This window comes from Nerophis lumbriciformis, linkage group LG21 (assembly GCF_033978685.3).
Source record: "Nerophis lumbriciformis linkage group LG21, RoL_Nlum_v2.1, whole genome shotgun sequence".
Lineage (NCBI taxonomy): Eukaryota > Metazoa > Chordata > Actinopteri > Syngnathiformes > Syngnathidae > Nerophis > Nerophis lumbriciformis.
Genome location: NC_084568.2, coordinates 10,568,743 through 10,592,199, shown reverse-complemented (window position 1 = coordinate 10,592,199; position 23,457 = coordinate 10,568,743). Strand labels below are relative to the sequence as shown.

At 37.6% G+C, this 23,457-nt stretch overlaps 1 protein-coding gene across 4 annotated transcripts in view; it reads right to left on the bottom strand.

Annotated features, from left to right (window-relative positions):
- ntrk1 (neurotrophic tyrosine kinase, receptor, type 1) overlaps nt 1-23,457 on the bottom strand; it is a 223,849-nt gene that overhangs the window by 83,183 nt on the left and 117,209 nt on the right. For all 4 annotated transcript variants that reach the window (XR_009817612.1, XM_061983098.2, XM_061983101.1 and 1 more), the window contains 2 exons: nt 15,536-16,195; nt 1,116-1,190 (listed from right to left, as the gene is read on the bottom strand). Coding sequence is in view for 3 of the 4 variants with exons in the window: in XM_061983098.2 (XP_061839082.1) it covers nt 1,116-1,190; nt 15,536-15,921 (461 nt within the window). In the remaining variant the exon portion in view is untranslated. The remainder of the gene's footprint in view (nt 1-1,115; nt 1,191-15,535; nt 16,196-23,457) is intronic.

Here is a 23,457-nt window from a genome sequence, read left to right as displayed (position 1 = left end):
CGGGTACTCCGGCTTCCTCCCACCTCCAAAGACATGCACCTGGGGATAGGTTGATTGGCAACACTAAATGGTCCCTAGTGTGTGAATGTGAGTGTGAATGCCATCCATCCATCCATCTTCTTCCGCTTATCCGAGGTCGGGTCGCAGGGGCAGCAGCCTAAGCAGGGAAGCCCAGACTTTCCTCTCCCCAGCCACTTCGTCCAGCTCTTCCCGGGGGATCCCGAGGCGTTCCCAGGCCAGCCCGGAGACATAGTCTTCCCAACGTGTCCTGGGTCTTCCCCGTGGCCTCCTACCGGTTGGACGTGCCCTAAACACCTCCCGAGGGAGGCGTTCGGGTGGCATCCTGACCAGATGAGTGTGAATGTTGTCTGTCTATCTGTGTTGGCCCTGTGATGAGGTGGCGACTTGTCTAGGGTGTACCCCGCCTTCTGCCCGAATTCAGCTGAGATAGGCTCCAGCACCCCCCGCGACCCCAAAAGGGACAAGCGGTAGAAAATGGATGGATGGATGGATATATATACATACATATATATTTGTGTGCATGTGTGTGTGTGTGTGTGTGTGTACATATATTAATATAATAGATATACAATTGATAATAATATAATTGGATATTAAGAGTATGTGAAAGTTTGACTCCGATGTACCTCAATCAGAAATATTAAGCAGCTAAAATGTGCCAAACAGTGTGAAAATAGTGTTTTGACTTTTTCGCATGATGCTTTCTAATGGATTGAAATGGGTGTAATTTAGAATTTATTTATGATGCATGAACCATTTTATAATATCCACAACATGACAGTTGGCATTTTTTTGTTGGTTCCATTTTTTTATTTTTTGCACCATGACTAGGGAAGGTTGTTTGCATTGGGTCATAAAAGTGAAAGCTGCATTTGGTTTCATTCAAAGTGTGATAGTTGGCCATAGGCCTGAAATACTCATGTTGTCCATAAGAAGCATGTAAACTGAAATCTCCCTGCGGCCAATTAAAGTCACGACGTCTCGCGGGCCAAATTATAGACGCCGACGGGCCGCACATAGTCCGTCGGCCGTAGTTTGAACACCCCTGGTTTAGACATTTAAGTGTCAAAATAAGAAATAAACACATGACTTACAGGTTCTTTAGCTCCTTGTAGTTAAACATATCCAGGTCTGTGATATTTTCAAGGCCGGCTTGGTTTTCGATGTAACTGGAAAAGAAAACATGGGCGTGAAAGATGAGTGAATTATATTTATATCGCACTTTACATGGTGTAAGCCATCATGTACATCTTTAAACTACATTTAAACCAGCGTGGTGGGCAAAGCGTCTTGCCCAAGGACACAAGGGCAGTGACTAGGATGGCAGAAGCATTGTTTTGAACTAACACCTATTATTGAATTCATTCAACTTTATTTGTAGAGCACTTTAAAAAGAACCACAACAATTTCAACAAGTTACCAGCCCAATGTGTTCAAACTGACTGAGTGTGAGAAGGTACACGTACATTTGGTACATAGGATAAATTCAATTGATCAATCATCCAGATGTAGAAACACTCAAGATGTGCAATTAAGCACAAGCAAGGACAACTGCCCTGCTAACTGTTTCAAGATCTCATTTGATCGGACCAACCAAGGTTTATTTTTTTTACTTTCCGTTCTCTGGAACAAAACTCTCCGCTCCATTCATTCAATTCATCCCCACGGCCTTCTTGTCCTGCATTACGAAATGAAGGTTTTGCAGAAGGATAGTTTTTCGACCTTTAATGATTGTCTTTATGAGATGGTCCTTCATCATAGCATCCTTGGGATATGTCTTTCAGGCCATGGTTTGAAAAAACGAAATAATAGCTCAACTAATTTGCAGAAATGCAAACACAAAAGCTGCTCCTATTTACTTTTTTGGGGCTCAAATAATTATAAAATAATACAACAAAAATGTCTGAGCAAGACAAAAAAATATAATTTTTTTCCAATAAATACATTTATTGATAAAACAGATGAATCACAGCACTTGGCTTAATCAAACGTTTATACGTTAATGTATAAATAAAAGCTGCGGAAAAATGTAATTAATAAATAATGAATAATATATATATATATATATATATATACATACAGTCGTGGTCAAAAGTTTACATACACTTGTAAAGAACATAATGTCATGGCTGTCTTGAGTTTCCAATAATTTCTACAACTCTTGTTTCTTTGTGATAGAGTGATTGGAACACATATTTGTTTGTCACAAAAAAACATTCATGAAGTTTGGTTCTTTTATGAATTTATTATGAGTCTACTGAAAATGTGACAAAATCTGCTGGGTCAAAAGTATACATACAGCAATGTTAATATTTGGTTACATGTCCCTTGGCAAGTTTCACTGCAATAAGGCGCTTTCGGTAGCCATCCACAAGCTTCTGGCAAGCTTCTGGTTGAATTTTTGACCACTCCTCTTGACAAAATTGGTGCAGTTCAGCTAAATTTGTTGGTTTTAAATAAATAAATGGGTTGTACTTGTATAGCGCTTTTCTACCTTCAAGGTACTCAAAGCGCTTTGACACTACTTCCACATTTACCCATTCACACACACATTCACACACTGATGGAGGGAGCTGCCATGCAAGGCGCTAACCAGCACCCATCAGGAGCAAGGGTGAAGTGTCTTGCTCAGGACACAACGGACATGACAAGGTTGGTACTAGGTGGGGATTGAACCAGGGACCCTTGGGTTTCGCACGGCCACTCTCCACTGCGCCACGCCGTCTGACATGGACTTGTTTCTTCAGCATTGTCCACCCGTTTAAGTCAGGACTTTGGGAAGGTCATTCTAAAACCTTAATTCTAGCCTGATTTGGCCATTCCTTTACCACTTTTGACGTGTGTTTGGGGTCATTGTCCTGTTGGAACACCCAACTGCGTCCAAGACCCAACCTCCGGGCTGATGATTTTAGGTTGTCCTGAAGAATTTGGAGGTAATCAAGTAAAACAGGCCCAGAGCATAATACTACCACCACCATGCTTGACGGAGGAATGGTGTTCCTGGGATTAAAGGCCTTGCCTTTTCGCCTCCAAACTTATTGCTGGGTATTGTGGCCAAACAGCTACATTTTTGTTTCATCTGACCACGGAACTTTCCTCCAGAAGGTCTTATCTTTGTCCATGTGATGTCAGATGAAACAAAAATTTAGCTGTTTGGGCACAATACTCAGCAATATGTTTGGAGGAGAGGTGAGGCCTTTAATATATATATATATATATATATATATATATATATATATATATATATATATATATATACATACATACATACATACATATATATATATATATATATATATATATAAAATTAAATGTAGTAGAAGCATGGGTGCATTTGTATTAATTTCCAAAAAGTGTCAGCCTTAAAAAAAACAAATCAACCACCAATGAGATGGTGGATGAAGTAAAATAAAAATGTTTTTACATGTTTAGCATCAAACTTGACCTTTAAAATTTAAGTACACTGTATAAAAATGACCGTAAAAAACTATGGCAAGCAATTGTTGAATAGTGAATTGTGAACATAATAAAAAAATGTATAATGCATTTGCAAGTACTGTAATGCCACAAGCATACAACTACTCTCAAATCTACAGTATTATTCTGTCCAAATGAAAGATTTTGCAGATTGTACATTTACATTTGCAGCAGACTTTAATTGTTTTAGGGGTTTGTGTAAAAGCCTAGTTAAGTTTTGGCTAACAGTATGCTGTCTTGTATTTTTGTGGCAAGTGGTTTCAGACATTGAGGGGTTAAGTCTATGTGCTTTATTGTAAACTGCATGGAAATGAACCAAGTGTGTTGGAACTGCTTTATTTAACAGATAGGGAGTATTTAAGGCTCATTTGAAGCAACATGTTGCAGAAGGCCATGTTGTGAGTTGTCCAGTGAAAGGTTGTACAAATACTTCCAAGTGTTTTTTTTAAATAAATGTTGATTTCTATTTACTGTTTTAATTGGTTTTTCCCTTTAAAATCGTTTTTAATCATATTTATTTTTATATTGTTTTTATATTGGTTCTATGCAGAGGTGGGTAGAGTAGCCAGAAATTGTACTCAAGTACTGTTACTTTAGAGATGTATTACTCAAGTAAAAGTAAGGAGTAGTCACCCAAATATTTACTTGAGTAAAAGTAAAAAGTATGTTGTGAAAAAACTACTCAAGTACTGAGTAACTGATGAGTAACATACACACACACATCATCCATCCATCCATCCATTTTCTACCGCTTATTCCCTTTTGGGGTCGCGGGGGGCGCTGGAGCCTATCTCAGCTACAATCGGGCGGAAGGCGGGGTACACCCTGGACAAGTCGCCACCTCATCGCAGGGCCAACACAGATAGACAGACAACATTCACACTCACATTCACACACTAGGGCCAATTTAGTGTTGCCAATCAACCTATCCCCAGGTGCATGTCTTTGGAGGTGGGAGGAAGCCGGAGTACCCGGAGGGAACCCACGCAGTCACGGGGAGAACATGCAAACTCCACACAGAAAGATCCCGAGCCCGGGATTGAACCCAAGACTACTCAGGACCTTCGTATTGTGAGGCAGATGCACTAACCCCTCTGCCACCGTGAAGCCCACACACATCATATTTATATATATATATATATATATATATATATATATATATATATATATATATATATATATATATATATATATACATACATTGATATATACAGTATATAATTTATATTTATTTATTTTGCTGTTTTTGTTTACATGTTAAAGAATGAATATACATGCATGTTTAACATATAGATTCCTTTCTTTCATGAAGACAAGAATATAAGTTGGTATGATTGTGATGACTTGCATTGATTGGAATCAGACAGTAGTGCCGATAACGTCCACGTTTTCAAATGGAGGAGAAAAAAAGTTCTTCCTTTCTGTCTAATACCACATGAAAGTGGTTGGTTTTTGGCATCTTATTTGTCCAGCTTCCATATTCGTTTTTATACACTTTACAAGAAATACATTGGCGGCAAACTCCGTAGCTTGCTAGCTTGTTTGCGCTGGCTTTCGGAGACTCTTATTTTGTAAGCGCAGGCGCGATGGAGCGGCACTTTTATTGTGAAGACAGGAACTGTGCTGTCAGTCTTTAGGCTTTTGACGGGAAGTACGGTTGAAATAAAAAAGTGTCTTTTTTCCTTCACACTTTTGATTGATTGATTTAAACTTTTATTAGTAGATTGCACAGTACAGTACATATTCCGTACAATTGACCACTAAATGGTAACACCCGAATACGTTTTTCAACTTGTTTAAGTCAGGTCATGTGACCACCTGGCTCTGTTTGATTGGTCCAACGTCACCAGTGACTGCAACTGATTGGTGAAACGTCACCATTGACTGCATTTGGTGAAACGCAGGCACTTTGAAGGTCTGTCCGACAAACCAAAACAAACAAAGCGTGCATTAACAGATCGATAAAAATTAGTAGCGAGTAGCGTGCTGAATGTAGATAAAAGTAGCGGAGTAAAAGTAGCGTTTCTTCTCTATAAATATACTCAAGTAAAAGTAAAAGTATGTTGCATTAAAACTACTCTTAGAAGTACAATTTATCCCAAAAGTTACTCAAGTAGATGTAACGGAGTAAATGTAGTGCGTTACTACCCACCTCTGGTTCTATGTTTTTAATATTGTTTTTAATATTATTTTTAATATTGTTGTGCAGCACTTTGGAAACATTTTTGTTGTTTAAATGTGCTATATAAATAAAGTGGATTGATTGGATTGAAGTTAAAATGCTCATGTACCGCTCACGTGTTTTGGAAACACAGACATTTTGCAGATATTAGTATTGGTATAAGGTTAGCAGTGGGGCACTGTTTAGCGCTTGTGCCCCACAGTGGGAAGGTTCTGGGTTCGATTCTTTCTGTGTAAAGTTTGCATGTGCTTCCGGTGACTGTGTGGGTTCTCTGCGGGCACTCCGGCTTCCTCCCAGACATGCACCTGGGGATAGGCTGACTGGCAACACTAAAATGAGTTTTACGGTGAATTCCTGGCAGTTACGCCTTGCCAGTATTTTACCATCAATTCTTTAGGTTTTTTGTAAACAGGTTAACAATATATAAGTTTTTTTCATACTAATTTACCGTAAGCAAAAACAGTTATCAACTATAACATTTACGGATTCAACATCAACATACCGTAATGGCCGATACATCGTGACTGTATTTTTTTTATGGTGAATTCCTGGAAAACACAGCTGCCGTTATTACCTGAGTGGCAGGACAGGACAGATTGGGAAAAATATATATATTTATGACTTTATAAAATCGATTAAGAATTGTTACAAATAAGAATAGTAAATAATCTGAAATTTTTTATACATCCATAGAATCTACATCAAATATATGATTTACATGAGTGGCTGGACAGGACAGATTGGGGGGAAAAAATACATTAAAAAATCGTTAGTTATTGATTTAATCGATTAAGAATTGTTACAAATAAGAATAGTGATTAATCGAAACATCAATTATATGATTTGCCTGAGTAGCTGGACAGGACAGATTGAAAAAAAATAAAAAAATAGATTTTTGATTTTTTTTAATCGATGAAGAACCGTTACAAAAAAGAATAGTGATTAATGTAAAAATGTTTTTTTTTTTTTTTTAATATATCTCTAGAATCTACATCAACAATATGATTTTTCTGAGTGGCTGGACAGGACAGATTGAAAAAAATTAAATAAATAAATGATAAATGATAAATGGGTTAATAATAATAATAACTGGGATTTATATAGCGCTTTTCTAAGTACCCAAAGTCGCTTTACATGTAGAACCCATCATTCATTCACACCTGGTGGTGGTAAGCTACTTTCATAGCCACAGCTGCCCTGGGGTAGACTGACGGAAGCGTGGCTGCAATTTGCGCCAACGGCCCCTCCGACCACCACCTATCATTCATCATTCAATTCACCGGTGTGAGTGGCACCGGGGGCAAAGGGTGAAGTGTCCCGCCCAAGGACACAACGGCAGCGATTTTTGGATGGTAAGAGGCGGGGAGCGAACCTGCAACCCTCAGGTTTCTGGCACGGTTGCTCTACCCACTACGCCATGCCGCCCTGTTGTACTTGTATAGCGCATTTCTACCTTCAAGGTACTCAAAGCGCTTTGACACTACTTCCACATTTACCCATTCACACACACATTCACACACTGATGGAGGGAGCTGCCATGCAAGGCGCTAACCAGCACCCATCAGGAGCAAGGGTGAAGTGTCTTGCTCAGGACACAACGGACATGACGAGTTTGGTACTAGGTGGGGATTGAACCAGGGACCCTCGGGTTGCGCACGGCCACTCTCCCACTGCGCCACGCATAAATAGATTTTAGATTTTTTTTAATCGATTAAGAATCGTTTCAATATTTACTTTTTTACATCTCTAGATTCTACATCAACAATATGATTTACCCGAGTGGCTGGACAGGACATCTCGGGGAAAAAAAAGATTTTAGATTTTTTGAATCGATTAACAACTGTTACAAATAATAATAGTGATCCCAAGAATCTACATGAACAATATGATTTGCCTGAGTGGCTGGACAGAACAGATTGAAAAAATGTTTTTATTTTTTTTTTTTTTTTAATCCATTAACAACCGTTACAAATAAGAATAGTGATTTAACCTGAAAATATATATATATATTTTTTTAATATGCCTAGAATCTACATTAACAATATGATTTACCTGAGTGGCTGGACACGACAAATGAAAACATTTCTTTTTTTTTTAATTGATTAAGAATCGTTACAAATAAGAATAGTGATAAATCTGAAAATAAATTATTATTTTTTTTATATCCCTAGAATCTACATCAACAATATGGTTTGCCTGAAGGGCTGGACAGCACATTTGGAATTTTATATTTATTCATTTATTTATTTTTTTTATCAATTAAGAACCATCACAATTAACAGTTGTTAATGTGAAAATCGATTTTTTTTAAATATATTCCTAGAATCTACATCAACAATATGATTGTTACACACAAACTTTATTCACCACCTCCGGTATGAGGTTTAGGCCACGCACAAAGGTCGACAGGACAGATTGAAGAAAAAAATAGATTTTAGATTTTTTTTTAATCCATTAGGAACCGTTACAAATAAGAACAGTGAAAAATCTGAAAATCTTTTTTTTTTTACATCCTTAGAATCTACATCAACAATATTATTGATTTACCTAACGGCTGGACAGGACAGATGAAAACATTTTTTAAAACAATTTTAATCGATTAAAAATCGTTACAAATCAGAATAGTGATAAATCTGACTTTATTTTTTTTTTTTAATATCCCTAGACTATACATTAACAATATGGTTTGCCTGAGTGGCTGGACACGACATTTGGAATTGTATTATTTTTTTTTTTTTTTAAATCAATTAAGAACCGTTACAAATAATAACAGTTGTTAATGTGAAAATTAGAGATGTCCGATATTATCGGCCGATAAATGCGTTAAAATGTAATATCGGAAAGTATCGGTATCGTTTTTTTTAATATCGGTATCGTTTTTTTGTTGTTGTTGTTTTTTTATTAAATCAACATAAATAACACAAGATACACTTACAATTAGTGCACCAACCCAAAAAACCTTCCTCCCCCATTTACACTCATTCACACAAAAGGGTTGTTTCTTTCTGTTATAAATATTCTGGTTCCTACATTATATATCAATATATATCAGTACAGTCTGCAAGGGATACAGTCCGTAAGCACACATGATTGTGCGTGCTGCTGGTCCACTAATAGTACTAACCTTTAACAGTTAATTTTACTAATTTTCATTAATTACTAGTTTCTATGTAACTGTTTTTATATTGTTTTACTTTCTTTTTTATTCAAGAAAATGTTTTTAATTTATTTATCTTATTTTATAAAAAAAAAAATTAAAAGTACCTTATCTTCACCATACCTGGTTGTCTAAATTAGGCATAATAATGTGTTAATTCGACGACTGTATATATCGGTTGATATCGGTATCCGTTGATATCGGTATCGGTAATTAAAGAGTTGGACAATATCGGAATATCAAATATCGTCAAAAGGCCATAATCGGACATCACTAGTGAAAATCTTTTTTTTATATATATATATATATATATATATATATATATATATATATATATATATATATATATCCCTAAAATCTACATCAACAATATGATTTACCTGAGTGGCTGGACAGGGCAAATTGAAGAAAAAAAAAAGTTTAGATTTTTTTGTAATCGATTAACAACCGTTACAAATAATAATAGTGATTTAACCTGAAAATAGTTTGTTTTTGTTTTTTTATATCCCTAGAATCTACATCAACAATATGGTTTGCCTGAGTGGCTGGATAGGACATTTGGATTTTTTATTTTATTTTATTTTAATAAATTAAGAACCATTACGAATAATAACAGTTGTTAATGTGAAAATCTTCTTTTTTTTTTTAAATACATCCCTAGAATTTACATCAACAATAGGATTTACCTGAGTGGCTGGACAGGACATATTGAAAAAAATAAAATAAAAATTTGATTTTTGATTTTGTTTTTTATCGATTGAGGATCATTACATATAAGAGTCGCGATTAATCTGAAAACTTTTTTTTTTACACCGCTAGTGTGCCTACACATATAGCTCAAACTGTTGCTATATTTACCAGGAGCAATGGTGTCAGGCTTGTGTTGGAATGATTTGTCCTGCAAGTCTCTACAGCTGGAGGCAAGAACACTCCAGCATGCGGCCTACTTTCCAGCGACCTGCTTTAAGTTTCCTCTTCTACTCCCGTTTGATGGGTCCGTGCAGCAATAATGTGATGAGAGGGCAGGTGGGGTTGCCCATCGCCTTGACTTATCGGATTAAGCCAATTGGGTTGTATATCATCGAGTGTTCCCGAGGGGCCCGGGGCTGCGCATTGACTGGCAATTCACAAAATTGAATTTATCACTCGGCTTATGATGAACCCCGGGCCCGCTGTCGCGCCGTTAATGGACTCTTGTTTGCGTGCCGCTCCGGCCGCACGGTCCCTCGCACGCGTTGTATTTGGAGCGTATTGATGGATTGGACGTCAGCGTGGTGTTTGCGAGGGAACACCGACGTAGGGAAGGCGGTAAGGGAGACGGGGGAGTTTGATTGACAGCGGAAACGAGTAATGGACTTTGCTGCGCCAACGCCTCAGAAAAATTCTTAACAATCGCTCGGCGTCTAATTGCTCAGATTGCTAGGGCAGAACAAAGCGGGAACAGCATGGTGTTGTCGAGAGCGACATTTATATCTTTTATAACTCTGTAAGGCCGCGGCCCCCCCCTGAAATCACACGGTACGACTGAAAGTGAAAGCCTTCTAGCGGCACGCCGACACGACTCCTATTGATTTGGTCGCCCCGGAAAAGTGAATACAAAGTTGCGAGGAAATAAGCTAAGGTAGGGCCTCGGCTCTGCGGCACCATTTTTGGATTTTGGGGGAAACAGCAAACCAACGAGGTCACAACGACCTCTGGGCTCGCAGCCAATCGCTCGTCAGGAATTCACATTTTGGTCCGAGTAATTGAAAAATATTTTGTGTGTATTACAACCCCCTGGCTGCGAGTGAAAGCATGTTGCACAAAGTAATAATCCGCTGGCCTCAGACATCGACCCTATTGTGGTACTCCTCCGACTCAACAACAATTTGGACTGGCAGGCTCTCGTATGGCTGCCATGAGCCGGAGCAGAGCCGCGACACATCGAGGGGATTGTTCCTGTGGACGTGGTTCGCGGTATGGGACAGAAATGTCGCACAAAGCATATCCGGGTACAGGTATTTGCTGTTTAGCGCCGCCCTAGTGGCTCCCTGGAGCTTTTTCAAAAATGTATGAAAATGGAAAACGTTTGAGTATGGTTTTTGTAGGAGGATAAACATGACACAAACCTTCCTAATTATTAGAAAGCCCACTGTTTAATATGTTTGTGTTCATACTTCACTGATGAGAGTATTTGGCCAGCGCCGTTTTGTCCTACTAATTTTGGCGGTCCATGAACTCACCGTAGCGGCGTGGACGACAGTTTGTTTACATGTACAACTTTCTCCGTAGCTGCCACAGAAAGATGTGTTGTATGCTACTCCTTCTTTGTCTCATTTTGTCCACCTAACGTTTTATGCTGTGCGTGAATGCACAAAGGTGAGGTCTGTTGATGTTATTGACTTGTGTGGAGTGCTAATTTAGGCATATTAGGTCAGTGCATGACTGCAAGCTAATCCAAATAAATATACTCTTCAAACTTAAAGTGTTTACAAAGTACAAAGAAGAAGAACCAGGATGAACATTCTGAATTTATTTCATCCATCCATTCATTGTCTAGATAATCTTACTCATCTCACTATATGAAATATAACTTACTTCACTAATTATTATTTATTTATTTTTATTGTTATTACTTACGGAGTATATTGTGAATAAATTGAGAACAGGAAGTGAACAAAAGTTGTAGCAATTGCTATGTAAAGGAAAAGGGGTAGGATTAAATAAAGTCTGCTTCTTCCTACTTCTTTTCGAACATGTTGAATAGAGAAACTGGTAATTGTGATGTGTCATGTTAATTCAATCCATGCTAACATAAAGCATTATGCCTTGTTTGCAGGTATATTTGACTTTCCCTTATATCCTCTGTGTCTTTAATCTATATTTGAATGTCTCATGACACATTATACATACATACATGTCATTTGGATGCATTTCTGATAGTTGTTTGTTTGCCATTTTGTTCCAGACCACAGCAAACGTTGCCATGTTGTACAGACCACAACAAACGTTACCCAGCTTGCAAAGAAAAAAATCCATTAGAAGAAGACAGCCTGCCGTTTCCTTTAACTTGGGCACACACATCTATACTTTTGGCCATTCTATGCCAGTAACTTCCAGGAGTTATCTCACCCTCTCAAAAGTTTTACTAATGTTTTCCAATGTTGTTAAAATGTGTAGAACAAAAATTACATTTCAACATTTCTGTCAACGAAGAATTGCGACACATAGTCATTTTGATAGTAGGCGAATATAGCTAACAGACACTTACATCATGTGTGGCCTTTATTATAACACTTTTATGAGGCGTTAATTTTTTTTGCTGCTCCAGACAGATTGTTTTTTTGTATTTTTGGGCCAATATGGCTCTTTCAACATGTTGAGTGGCCGACCCCTGAGTTAGCCCGATAACGCCAAACGTATCATACGTGATGCATACGTTTTTGATCCCTCTACAACATCAGTGTAATTAGTTTTGTCTTAAAAAGCCTGACATATCAGATCAGATGCATGCATTTAATGTATCATCCACATGGGGGCAGTAATTGACTTATTAGAGGGCAAGATTGCCACGAAGAAGAAACGAGAGACCCCTGATTTTTGAAGAGAAACTTTGTCAAATTTGAAAGGGATAAGGTAAGACAAATGTATTTTTTTACTGACACATCAGTATGAACAGTTAATCTGACGACGCAATTTGAAATAACCTAATATTTAATAATAAAACTGTTTTGAATGATCTGGAACAGCTGGGAAAAGATGATGACGATGAATGGTGTTTGGAAATAACATGATAGTTGTTTATGTGTCAAATATGATACACATTAAAAATCATATATGGAAATCGATTTTTGTAATAAAAAATAAATAAATAAAAAAAATAAAAAAAAGTGGTTTGTTGAGAAAGACCAATAAAAGCTCCAGTTTTAAATAATTGCAATTTTCTGTCAATCATGTAGTGGTTCAGGCTTTAAAGGGTTAAACAAGTGTCTCTAATTATTATAATTATTATTATTATTATTATTATTACTAACTGTGGCTGATGACTGTCGCAGAACATTACTTTAGACGAAAGAACAAGTAGGGGTATCCAAAAAAAATAAAAAATAGATTTTCAGATTAATCGCTATTCTTATTTGTAACGATTCTTAATCGATTAAAAAAATGTTTTATCAAAAAATCCATCCATCCATCCATTTTCTACCGCTTATTCCCTTTGGGGTCGCGGGGGGCGCTGGAGCCTATCTCAGCTACAATCGGGCGGAAGGCGGGGTACACCCTGGACAAGTCGATTTTATTTATTTTTTATCTGTCCTGTACCGCCACTCAGGCAAATCACGTTGTTGATATAGATTCTAGGAATGTCAACAACAAAAAAATCTATTTACAGATTAATCGCTATTCCTATTTGTAACGATTCTTAATCAATAAAAGATAAAAAAATATAAAAAATAAAAATATAAATATTTTTGGGATTTTTTTAAATCATATTGTTGATGTAGATTCTAGGAATGTAAAAAAAAAAAACAACAACATCTATTTACAGATTAATCGCTATTCTTATTTGTAACGATTCTTAATCGGTTAAAAAAATATATCAAAAAATCGATTTTTTGATAATTTTTTTCAATCTGTCCTGTTCAGCCACTCAGACAAATCATATTGTTGATGTAGATCAGGGGTTTAAAACTAATTTCAGATCGGGGGCCACATGGAGAAAAATCTACTCCCAACTGGTAAAATCACGGCACGAAAACTTAAAAATAAAAGACAACTTCAGATTGTTTTCTTTGTTTAAAAATAGAAGAAGCACATTCTGAAAAATGTACAAATCATAATGTTGTTGTTTGTCTTTTTTACACTTACATGTTGCGGTTTATTTGTCGTTAGTTATACTTTCTGAATAAATTATGTGATGATAATGTTCATCAGTCAACTCATTGGTGTTAATTTTCAATCTATCAAGATAAAAAAAATAATATCAAAATCAAATTACAGGATGTTATTTATGTAAATTGCTAATTTTCCTCGACTGGTGCACTAACATCCTGTGGATTATATATTTTTTATATATGTAGCATAATCTACAAAGATACAAAGAATTGCTATTGAGACATCTAGTGGACACACTTAGAACAGCAGTTTCTTTCATTAAAAAATTTCGGCTCATTTTTATACTTAGGAAACTCGTCCCGCGGGCCGGATAAAACCTGTTCGCGGGCCTGATCCAGGCCGCGGACCGTACGTTTGACACCCCTGATGTAGATTATCTATATCTGCTGTACACATTTACTTTAGAAAAGTGTTGGATACTTCTCTTGTTGACTTTATTAAACGTTTGGGTAGAATTTTATCAAACAAAACCAGTTTTATTTGAAGTGTGATAGAATATTTATCACAGCTGTTTATCTATTTTATGGAGGAATGTAGTTAATCATTGAACTGGCACCCAATGTAGGGTTGTACGGTATACCGGTATTAGTATAGCACCGCGATATTACTAATGAATCATATTCGGTAGTATACCGCCTCTGAAAAGTACCTCTGGCAAGTATCATCCCTGCAGGACGAGGAATAGCTAAACATGCTTCAGTACACGCCGTAGCTCACCGGCGTCAAAATGTAAACAAACGCCATTGATGGACCTACACCTAACATCCACTGTAATGATACCAAGTACAGTAGCGTATCTAGTCCATACTACTATGATTACGTCGATATTTTGTGGCATCACAACATCTTCTTCCGTTTAAAAAAATGTGTATTATGTTTATAAACTCAAGAAATATGTGCCTGGACACATGAGGACTTTGAATAGGACCAATGTATGATCCTGTAACTACTTGGTATCGAATTGATGCCCAAATTTGTGGTATTGTCCAAAACTAATGTAAAGTATCAAACAACAGAAGAATAAGTGATTATTATATTCGAACAGAAGTGTAGATAGAACATGTTAAAAGAGAAAGTGAGCAGATATTAACAGTAAATGAACAAGTAGATTAATTTTAATTTTCTACCACTTCTCTTTAATAATTTTGACACAATAATAGAATGGAGAATGACACAATATGTTACTGCATACGTCAGCAGCTAAATTAGGAGCCTTTGTTTGCTTACTTACTAATAAAAAACAAGTTGTCTTGTATGTTCACTATTTTATTTAAGGACAAACTTGCAATAAGAAACATATGTTTAATGTACCTTAAGATTTTTTGTTAAAATAAAGCCAATATGCCATTTTTTGCGGTCCCCTTTATTTAGAAAAGTACCGAAAAGTATCTAAACAATTTTAGTACCGGTACCAAAATATTGGTATTGGGACAACACTAACCCAATGTTTTTGAAAAGTATGGATTTAGAATTGAGAATCGATTCTGAATCGAATCGTTACCCCCAAGAATCGAATCGAATTGAATCGTGTGGTGCCCAAAGACTGAACAACAAGTGTTACGAACCCACTTCAACTTCGAATCAAAGTTTGTCCAACTCTTCCTAAACAGTCGAGCTAAAGATTTTGTCTCCATTTGCAATGATGAAAAGATTATTTTCGAAGCAGACAGTCCTATGCAACTTTTTTTAAGTTTGGAACCTTGAAGTTGTGCAAGTTTTTGGCACAAGCCCTTGACCTTGGACAACATGGTCCCGCCAACTCCCTGACTGGACTGGACATACGTCCAAGGCATTCCATCCATTCACGACATCACACGAGTACTCACATGTCCGTCACGTTCTCGCTCTCCTGCGACGCCAAAGCCGGGATGCTGGCGATGCCATCGGACTGCAAGCACTGGACCATGGCGGAGGAGCACCGGCACGCCGACGGGCACCCTGCTGATGTAAGCCCCGGGCCCAGGGTCAATAGGGCGAGCGCCAGGGCCAAGGGTGCCGCAGCCATGTTCCTGGGAGGGTGTTCTTTTTCTGGGTGTTTCTGTGGTTGACACGGAGGATTCACATTGAGTGGCGTTCCTGGCTGGTGGTCACGGTCCGGGACTGAGGCACAACTGTACTGAGCAGCGGCACGGGGCGGGCAGGCAAGGCAAGGGGCCTCTGGGGACATGGTGGTGATGGTGGGCCGGCTGCCTCTCTCTCTTTCCTTCTCCATCCCAGGCAGGGAAGGGAGGGGTAGGAGTCACCGAAGACAGTGGGCGGGGTGGAGGGAGGGATTGTTGGGGTCAAGGAAGTGTTGATGCGGCTGAAGAGGCGGAGGAGATGGGTGTGCTTGTCCAAACAAAGTTCCGTAAAGGAGCGTGGATCTATTGACTGTTCATGGCAAGGGTCCCCAATCCAGGACGTCCCAAGTAAAAAATATATATATACAGTATATCGTTTTAAAAAAATCTTTCCTGTCCAGGCGCTCACAGGCTAAATGTTGGGAGCTGGAGGGAGTAGTTAGAAGAGGAAGAAGAAGACAGAGAGGCAAGACATAAAAGATACACACAAATAGATAACCTATTCCTTTAACCCAATGTGGCCCCCCGACTCATACATTTTGGGGACCCCAGGTTTGGCCAGTGGTTCATGATAATATGGCTCTTTTAACATGTTCTATCTACACTTCTGTTCAAATGTAATAATCACTTATTCTTCTGTTTGATACTTTACATTAGTTTTGGATGATAACACAAATTTGGGCATCAATCCGATACCAAGTTGTTACAGTCTGGGTTTCATTTGGAATAATATTGCACTGTAATCTTGCCAGATCATTATTATGACACCAAGGCCAACCCTTTTTTGCTTGAACTAGAGCATTTTACTCAAAAACCAATGTCATCATTCCAGAACTGTTCACACTGCAAGATATGATGCAGTGTTTTTCAACCACTAGTGTGCCGTGAGATACAGTCTGGTGTGCCGTGGGAGATTATGTAATTTCACCTATTTGGGTTCTAAATATTTTTTGCAAACCTGTAATTATAGTCTGCAAATGGTGTTGTTGTCTAGTGTCTCGAGCTCGGCATAGTAACCGTGTAATACTCTTCCATATCAGTAAGTGGCAGTCGGTAGCTAATTGCTTTATAGATGTCGGAAACAGCGGGAGGCAGCGTGCAGGAAAAAAAGTGTCTAATGCTTAAACCAAAAATTAAAAAAAAGGTGAGTGCCCCTAAGAAAAGGCTTTGAAGCTGAGGGAAGGCTATGCAGAACGAAACTAAAACTGAACTGGCTACAAAGTAAACAAAAACAGAATGCTGGACGACAGCAAAGACTTACTGTGGAGCAAAGACGGCGTCCACAATGTACATCCGAACATGACATGACAATCAACAATGTCCCCACAAAGACGGATAAAAACAACAGAAATATTCTTGATCGCTAAAACAAAGTATTTGCGGGAAATATCGCTCAAAGGAAGACATGAAACTGCTACAGGAAAATACCAAAAAAACAGGAAAAGCCACCAAAATAGGAGCGCAAGACAAGAACTAAAACACTACACACAGGAAAACAGCAAAAAACTCAAAATAAGTCATGGTGTGATGTGACAGGTCGTGACAGTACACCAACTTTGAGACAAGAGCTATAGTGATGCATGCTTGGTTATGGTTTAAAGTCATATCCAACAATTGCGACAACGACTTTTTACTGTCAACTGAGTTTTGTTTTTTAATTATTTCTGCTGGTGGTGTGCCTCCGGATTTTTTCAACGCAAAAAATGTGCCTTGGCTCCAAAAAAGGTTGAAAAACACTGGTATGATGACCAATTTGTTTTTTTTTGTTCAAGTAGCAGTAAAGTGGAAAAACAAGTTGCCTCTATATCAAAGCTATCATCCTGTATATCTGATTTATGACACCAAACATCGTACAAAGTTTGCGAATAAATAGATAGGATCAAAACAGTATCAAAAGGATGGTTTGTGATACCCGGTTAACATACTTTTGAGAAGGTTAGCATTTTAATGATTTTTGGTAGCTTTTTAGCTATTTTTGTATGTTTAAACCTGGAAATCATGAATTTTAATACTTGGTGCTATTTTGGAAGTATGCTAACATCTCTTATAATAGCATGATAACTTCAGCATGCTAACGTTTTTGTATGTTCAGACGTAAAAATCATGATTTTTGATACTTGTCATCTTGGACCCCTCTTATATTAGCATGCTAGCATTTTATGCTAGCTTTTTAGCTCATTTTGAATGTTCACACCTACAAATAAGGCATTTTAACACTTGGCGTCATCTTAGAAGTATGCTAACTTGTCCTATATCATCATATTGACGTACGCATGATAATGTTTTTTCCCAGCTTTTTAGCTAATTTCAGATGTTCAAACCTAAAAATAATGGATTTTGATATTTGGCGCCATCTTGGAAGTATGTTAATGTCGCCTGTATTAGCATGCTAGTATTAGCATGCTAATATTTTATGCTCACTTTTTAGCTAATTTTGAATGTTCACACCTAGCAATAAGGCAGTTTAACACTCGGTGCCATTTTACAAATAGGCTAACTTGTCCTATGTCATTATAACATGCTAACGTTTTATGCTAGCTGCTCGGCTAATTTTGTATGTTTACACCTAAAAATAGTGCATTTTAAAGTACGCTAACTTGTCCACTGTCATCATGCTAACGTTTTATGCTATCTTTTCATCTTAATTTGTATGGCTACACCTCCAAATCCTGGATTAGGATACTTGGTGCCATCTTAAAAGTATGCCGACTTTGACTGAGGTTCAGGGCACATAGCAGGCCCACCAAAATGTTCTAATTTTATATATTATCGCTTCTTATTTCATTTACTTACCTTTTAGGAAACGAAATTGGATTTAATATTGTCTATTTACATGATATCAGTGTATAAATATACTAAACCGCTCCTCCATAAGTCATCAGCCTGATTTGTATAAACTACCTGAACTGTGAAATGTGGTGGAAACACAAACCACACACTTGGTTCCAGGAACTCAAGGTGCCAGGAACTAAAGGTTCCAGGTATTTAAAGTTGTTGAGCTTTTGCTGGAAAGGTGACATGAACTGACAAACAGAAAACTGGTGATTGAACCTTACCAAAGGTGGATCAACAATTGCTCAAAAACTGCTTTTGCATGCACGTTTTTTCCGGATTACTTCCCAGTTGGTTGATTCCTTGCTGCAAACCTTATTCAGTCATCATCATGAATCTCTTGGTAGAGTTTAAAAAAACAAAACATCACGTGTCTACTTTGGACACGAGTAGAGTAAGACGATATTTGAGTGAAGGATGAGGAACACAACATACTGTCTGACAGATGGTCATTGCATATGTTCTCCTCGCACCAAAGATCTTATCCATCCACGTGGATCTCGGTCTCTGTACCCTGACTGACTTCCGTGCTGGATCCCCGGCCAACAGGTGAGGTGTGCCTTGAACCTGCTGCAGGTTATATATACGCTCAAGTGGATCCCAGTTCTACACTGCAAAAACTGAAATCTAAGTAAGATTAAATATCTCAAATAAGGGTGATATTTGCTTATTTTCTGTCTGATAAGATAATTCTTCTGACTAAGCAGATTTTATGTTAGAGTGTTTTACTTGTTTTAAGGGTTTTGATCCTAAATGATCTCAGTAAGATATTACAGCTTGTTGCTGAAATTTTATGACCTATATTGAGTAAAACATGCTTGAAACTAGAATATCAACTGATGCAAAGCTGTGTCATCAACACTCACAAGTATAAAACTACTTTTTTAAAGTAATAATTTCTTACTTCAAGCATGAAAAAAAAAATCACGATGCCGAGCGCATATCATTATGTCAAGATAATGGCACTAGCATTTACTTAATTTAAGAATATTTTTCAACATATTGACAGGTACAGTACAGGTCTCTTTTTTTTCTACCAAGAAAAGTGCACTTGTTATTAGTGAGAATATACTTATTTTAAGGTATTTTTGGGTTCATTGAGGTTAGCTAATTGTACTTGTTTTGGAAAGTCTTGACAAGCCGAATTTTCTTGTTCTATTGGCAGATACTTTTGCTTAATTCAAGTAAAATACCCCTCATTTTTGTATTTTTTTTTCTTGTTTTTGAACACTGACTTTTTGCAGTGTACCCAGGGGACACATGCCATGCCGGGACCCATCCCTGCACACGGGTAAAGTCGCGGCGTCCCAACCACGGTTACTGCCCATAAGCTTAAAAACCTCTTTTCTGCTGCCGTCATCAGGATGATGTGTCGGCTTAATTTCTCATCCTTTTTACACCCGCTTCCTTTTTGTTTTTTCTTTCAGCTCAGCCTGAGCTCAGCAAAGTGCAGAAGGACAAAGCGCTTATTCACAGGAAACACGTGTGGTAAGAGCGCCACTCCACAGAAGCTGGGAGAGCGTCTGCCTTCATATGTGATAGTTTTCCCCAACATACACCGTGACAGTCCTCGGTCTTGGAGTCTTTCAGGCATTGGAGGTCCCCAATTGAAAAATACCCTGAATACCCGGTTTTCAGGGACATTTGGACCATTGAAAATAAATGGGGACAATTTTCAAACATGCACAATTCCCACATTTCTCAACGGATTCGAACCGTTCCAACATCCACACACTCCGCTCACCTTGGACAATCAAACTACCATTTTCCATGTTCAAAAAATGCCAAGAATTCCCAGGTTTTCCAAAGCCTTATTTTCACCCCTTCCTGAAAAGTTTTCACAATCCACATTTTTCAACCGTTTTTGACTCCCTTCAAAACATTCCTCTTAGTCGGGAAAACAAAGACTCCTATTTTTTTCCCCGTACAAATTCACAGATTTTCTGAAATTCCAGGAACTCCGAAATACCCATTCTCAATTCAAACTGTTACTACGTCAACATCTTTCAAAAATTCCAACACCAACTCATTCATATCATCTAGTACAGGGGTCACCAACCTTTTTGAAACCAAGAGCTACTTCTTGGGTACTGATTAATGCGAAGGGCTACCAGTTTGATACACACTTAAATAAATAGCCAGAAATAGCCAATTTGCTTAATTTACCTTTAACTCTGTTATTATTAATAATTAATTATATTTATCTTTGTGGAAACACTGATCATCTTAATGATTTCTTACAATAAATATATATAGAAACAGATAAATATCAATATGCAACACTTTATTTTTTATATTTTCTCTAAGTGCACATTTTTCAAATTGAACATTTCCAAATGATCACTTCTAAGACAGTCTTGTGAAATCACAATATCCCATTTTAACTAGCTAGCCACTAACATTTTTTAACAAATCATGAATTACTTTGCACCATGTTTGTACAAATAATAACTCATGTAAAATACAAAAGTCAACTCTCAAATTTTTAAATAAATCATGTCACACTTTGAACTGGACACCAAATCTGTTATCTGTTTCTTTGTCAGTTAGTGAAGACCAAGTCTTTAAAATATTTTCTTGGATTTTTAAATTCTATTTGAGTTTTGTCTCTCTTAGAATTAAAAATGTCGAGCAAAGCGAGACCAGCTTGCTAGTAAATAAATACAATTTAAAAAATAGAGGCAGCTCACTGGTAAGTGCTGCTATTTGAGCTATTTTTAGAACAGGCCAGCGGGCTACTCATCTGGTCCTTACGGGCTACCTGGTGCCCGCGGGCACCGCGTTGGTGACCCCTGATCTAGGATAATTGTGCTAGTATCAATATTTTAAAAAATTCCCGTTTTTTCTGAAATTCTCAAATTTCCAAGAAATTGCCATTAAATGAATGGACATATTCATAGTTCTACAATGCCCTGCATTCCCAATATTTTTAAACCCAATTCGGACCTTTCAACCATCCACACACACTACTCTTACAATATATCAATCGCAAAACATGGTTTCCCTTTCCCAAAATTCCCGGTTGTCCCAGAATTTCTCGGATTTTTCTCACCATTGACAATGAATGGGCATTATACAATCTACTGTATATCCCACATTTCTCCATTGATTCGAACCATTCCACCATCCACACACTCCACTCACCTTGGACAATCAAACTACCATTTTTCAAGTACAAAAAAATTCCAGGAATTCCCAGACTTCCCAGTTTTCCAAGCCCTATTTTCACCTCTTCCTGGAAAGTTTTCACTGTCCACATTTTTCAAACATTTTTGACCATTCCCCCTTCAAAATATTCCTTTTAGTTGAAACAAAAAAACACACGTATTTTTTTTTCATACAAATTCCCAGTTATCCTGAAATTCCAGGAACTCCGAAATACCCATTCTCAATTCAAAGTGTTACTACGTCAACATTTTTCAACCGATTCCAAAAATTCCAACACCAACCTATTCATATCATGTAGGACAATTGTGCAAGTGTCAATATTTTCAAAAATTGCCGGTTTTCCTAAAATTCTCAAATTTCCAAGTAATTCCCATTAAATAAATGGACATATTCATAGTTCTACAATGCCCAGCATTCTCCATATTTTGTGCCATTTTTAAACCCGATTTGGACCTTTCAACCATCCACCCACACTACACTTCCGATATATCAAACGCAAAACATGGTTTCCCTTTCCCAAAATTCCTGGTTTTCCCAGACTTTCCTGGGTTTTTCTCACCATTGACAATGAATGGGCATTATACAATCTACTGTATATCCCACATTTCTTAACCGTTTTTGACTATTCTCCCTTCAAAACATTCCTCTTAGTTGGGAAAACAAACACTCCTATTTTTGTTTTTGTACACATTCCCGGATTTCCTGAAATCCAAGGAACTCCGAAATACCCATTCTCAATTCAAACTGTTACTACATCAACATTTTTCAACCGATTTCATAAATTCCAACACCAACCCATTCATATCATCGAGGACAATTGTGCTGGTATCAATATTTTAGATAGAACATGTTAAAACAGAAAGTAAGCAGATATTACGTAGATTCATAATTTTGACAAAATAATAGCATGATAAATGACACAATATGTTACTGCATACGTAAGCAGACTAATTAGGAGCCTTTGTTTGCTTACTTATTACTAAAAGACAAATTGTCTAGTATGTTCAACATCTTATTTCATGCATAAATTATTTGATTGCAATAAGAAACATATGCTTCATGTATCATAAGATTGTATGTTCAAACAAAGCCAATAATGACATTTTTTGTGCGACCTGCACCTTGCAGACATTGTGTTCAGCCGCAACCACTGCTTAATTGTTGCCTTTGTAAAAGTTGTTTCTCCATTTCCAGGAAAACTATTTTGAAGAGAAAAGACAGGTAGAATGTACACACATTGTTAAACTTATATTGTTTACATTCATGCTCGTTATTAACAAAAACTATGTGTTAAAGGCACCTCCTATGCCAAAATGTTTGTCCTTTTTCCTCCCTTTCGTAGGTGCAGGTGTTGTGGGGAGTGGTCTATTTCCCTAAGAACATTGTCGCGATTGCGCGTCTTAGTGGAAATAGTGAGCCATCAACAGATAGCAGCCACCTCATTTGTCTCCGCGCATTTAACCCGATTATCCTTTTCGTGCGCAACGGTGATTGATGGTCGTAGGCGGGGGTTAATTGCAACACTCGGCTTTTCAATCAATCTGTGCTGTCACGACAGAGATAAATAACGCGCTCAGGACGTCCACTGACAGGAAACAGACCAGGTCATTGTTGTATCATGGACGGGACCGCGTTATTGTCCCTCATCAGCCCCAACACACACACACACACACACACACACACACACA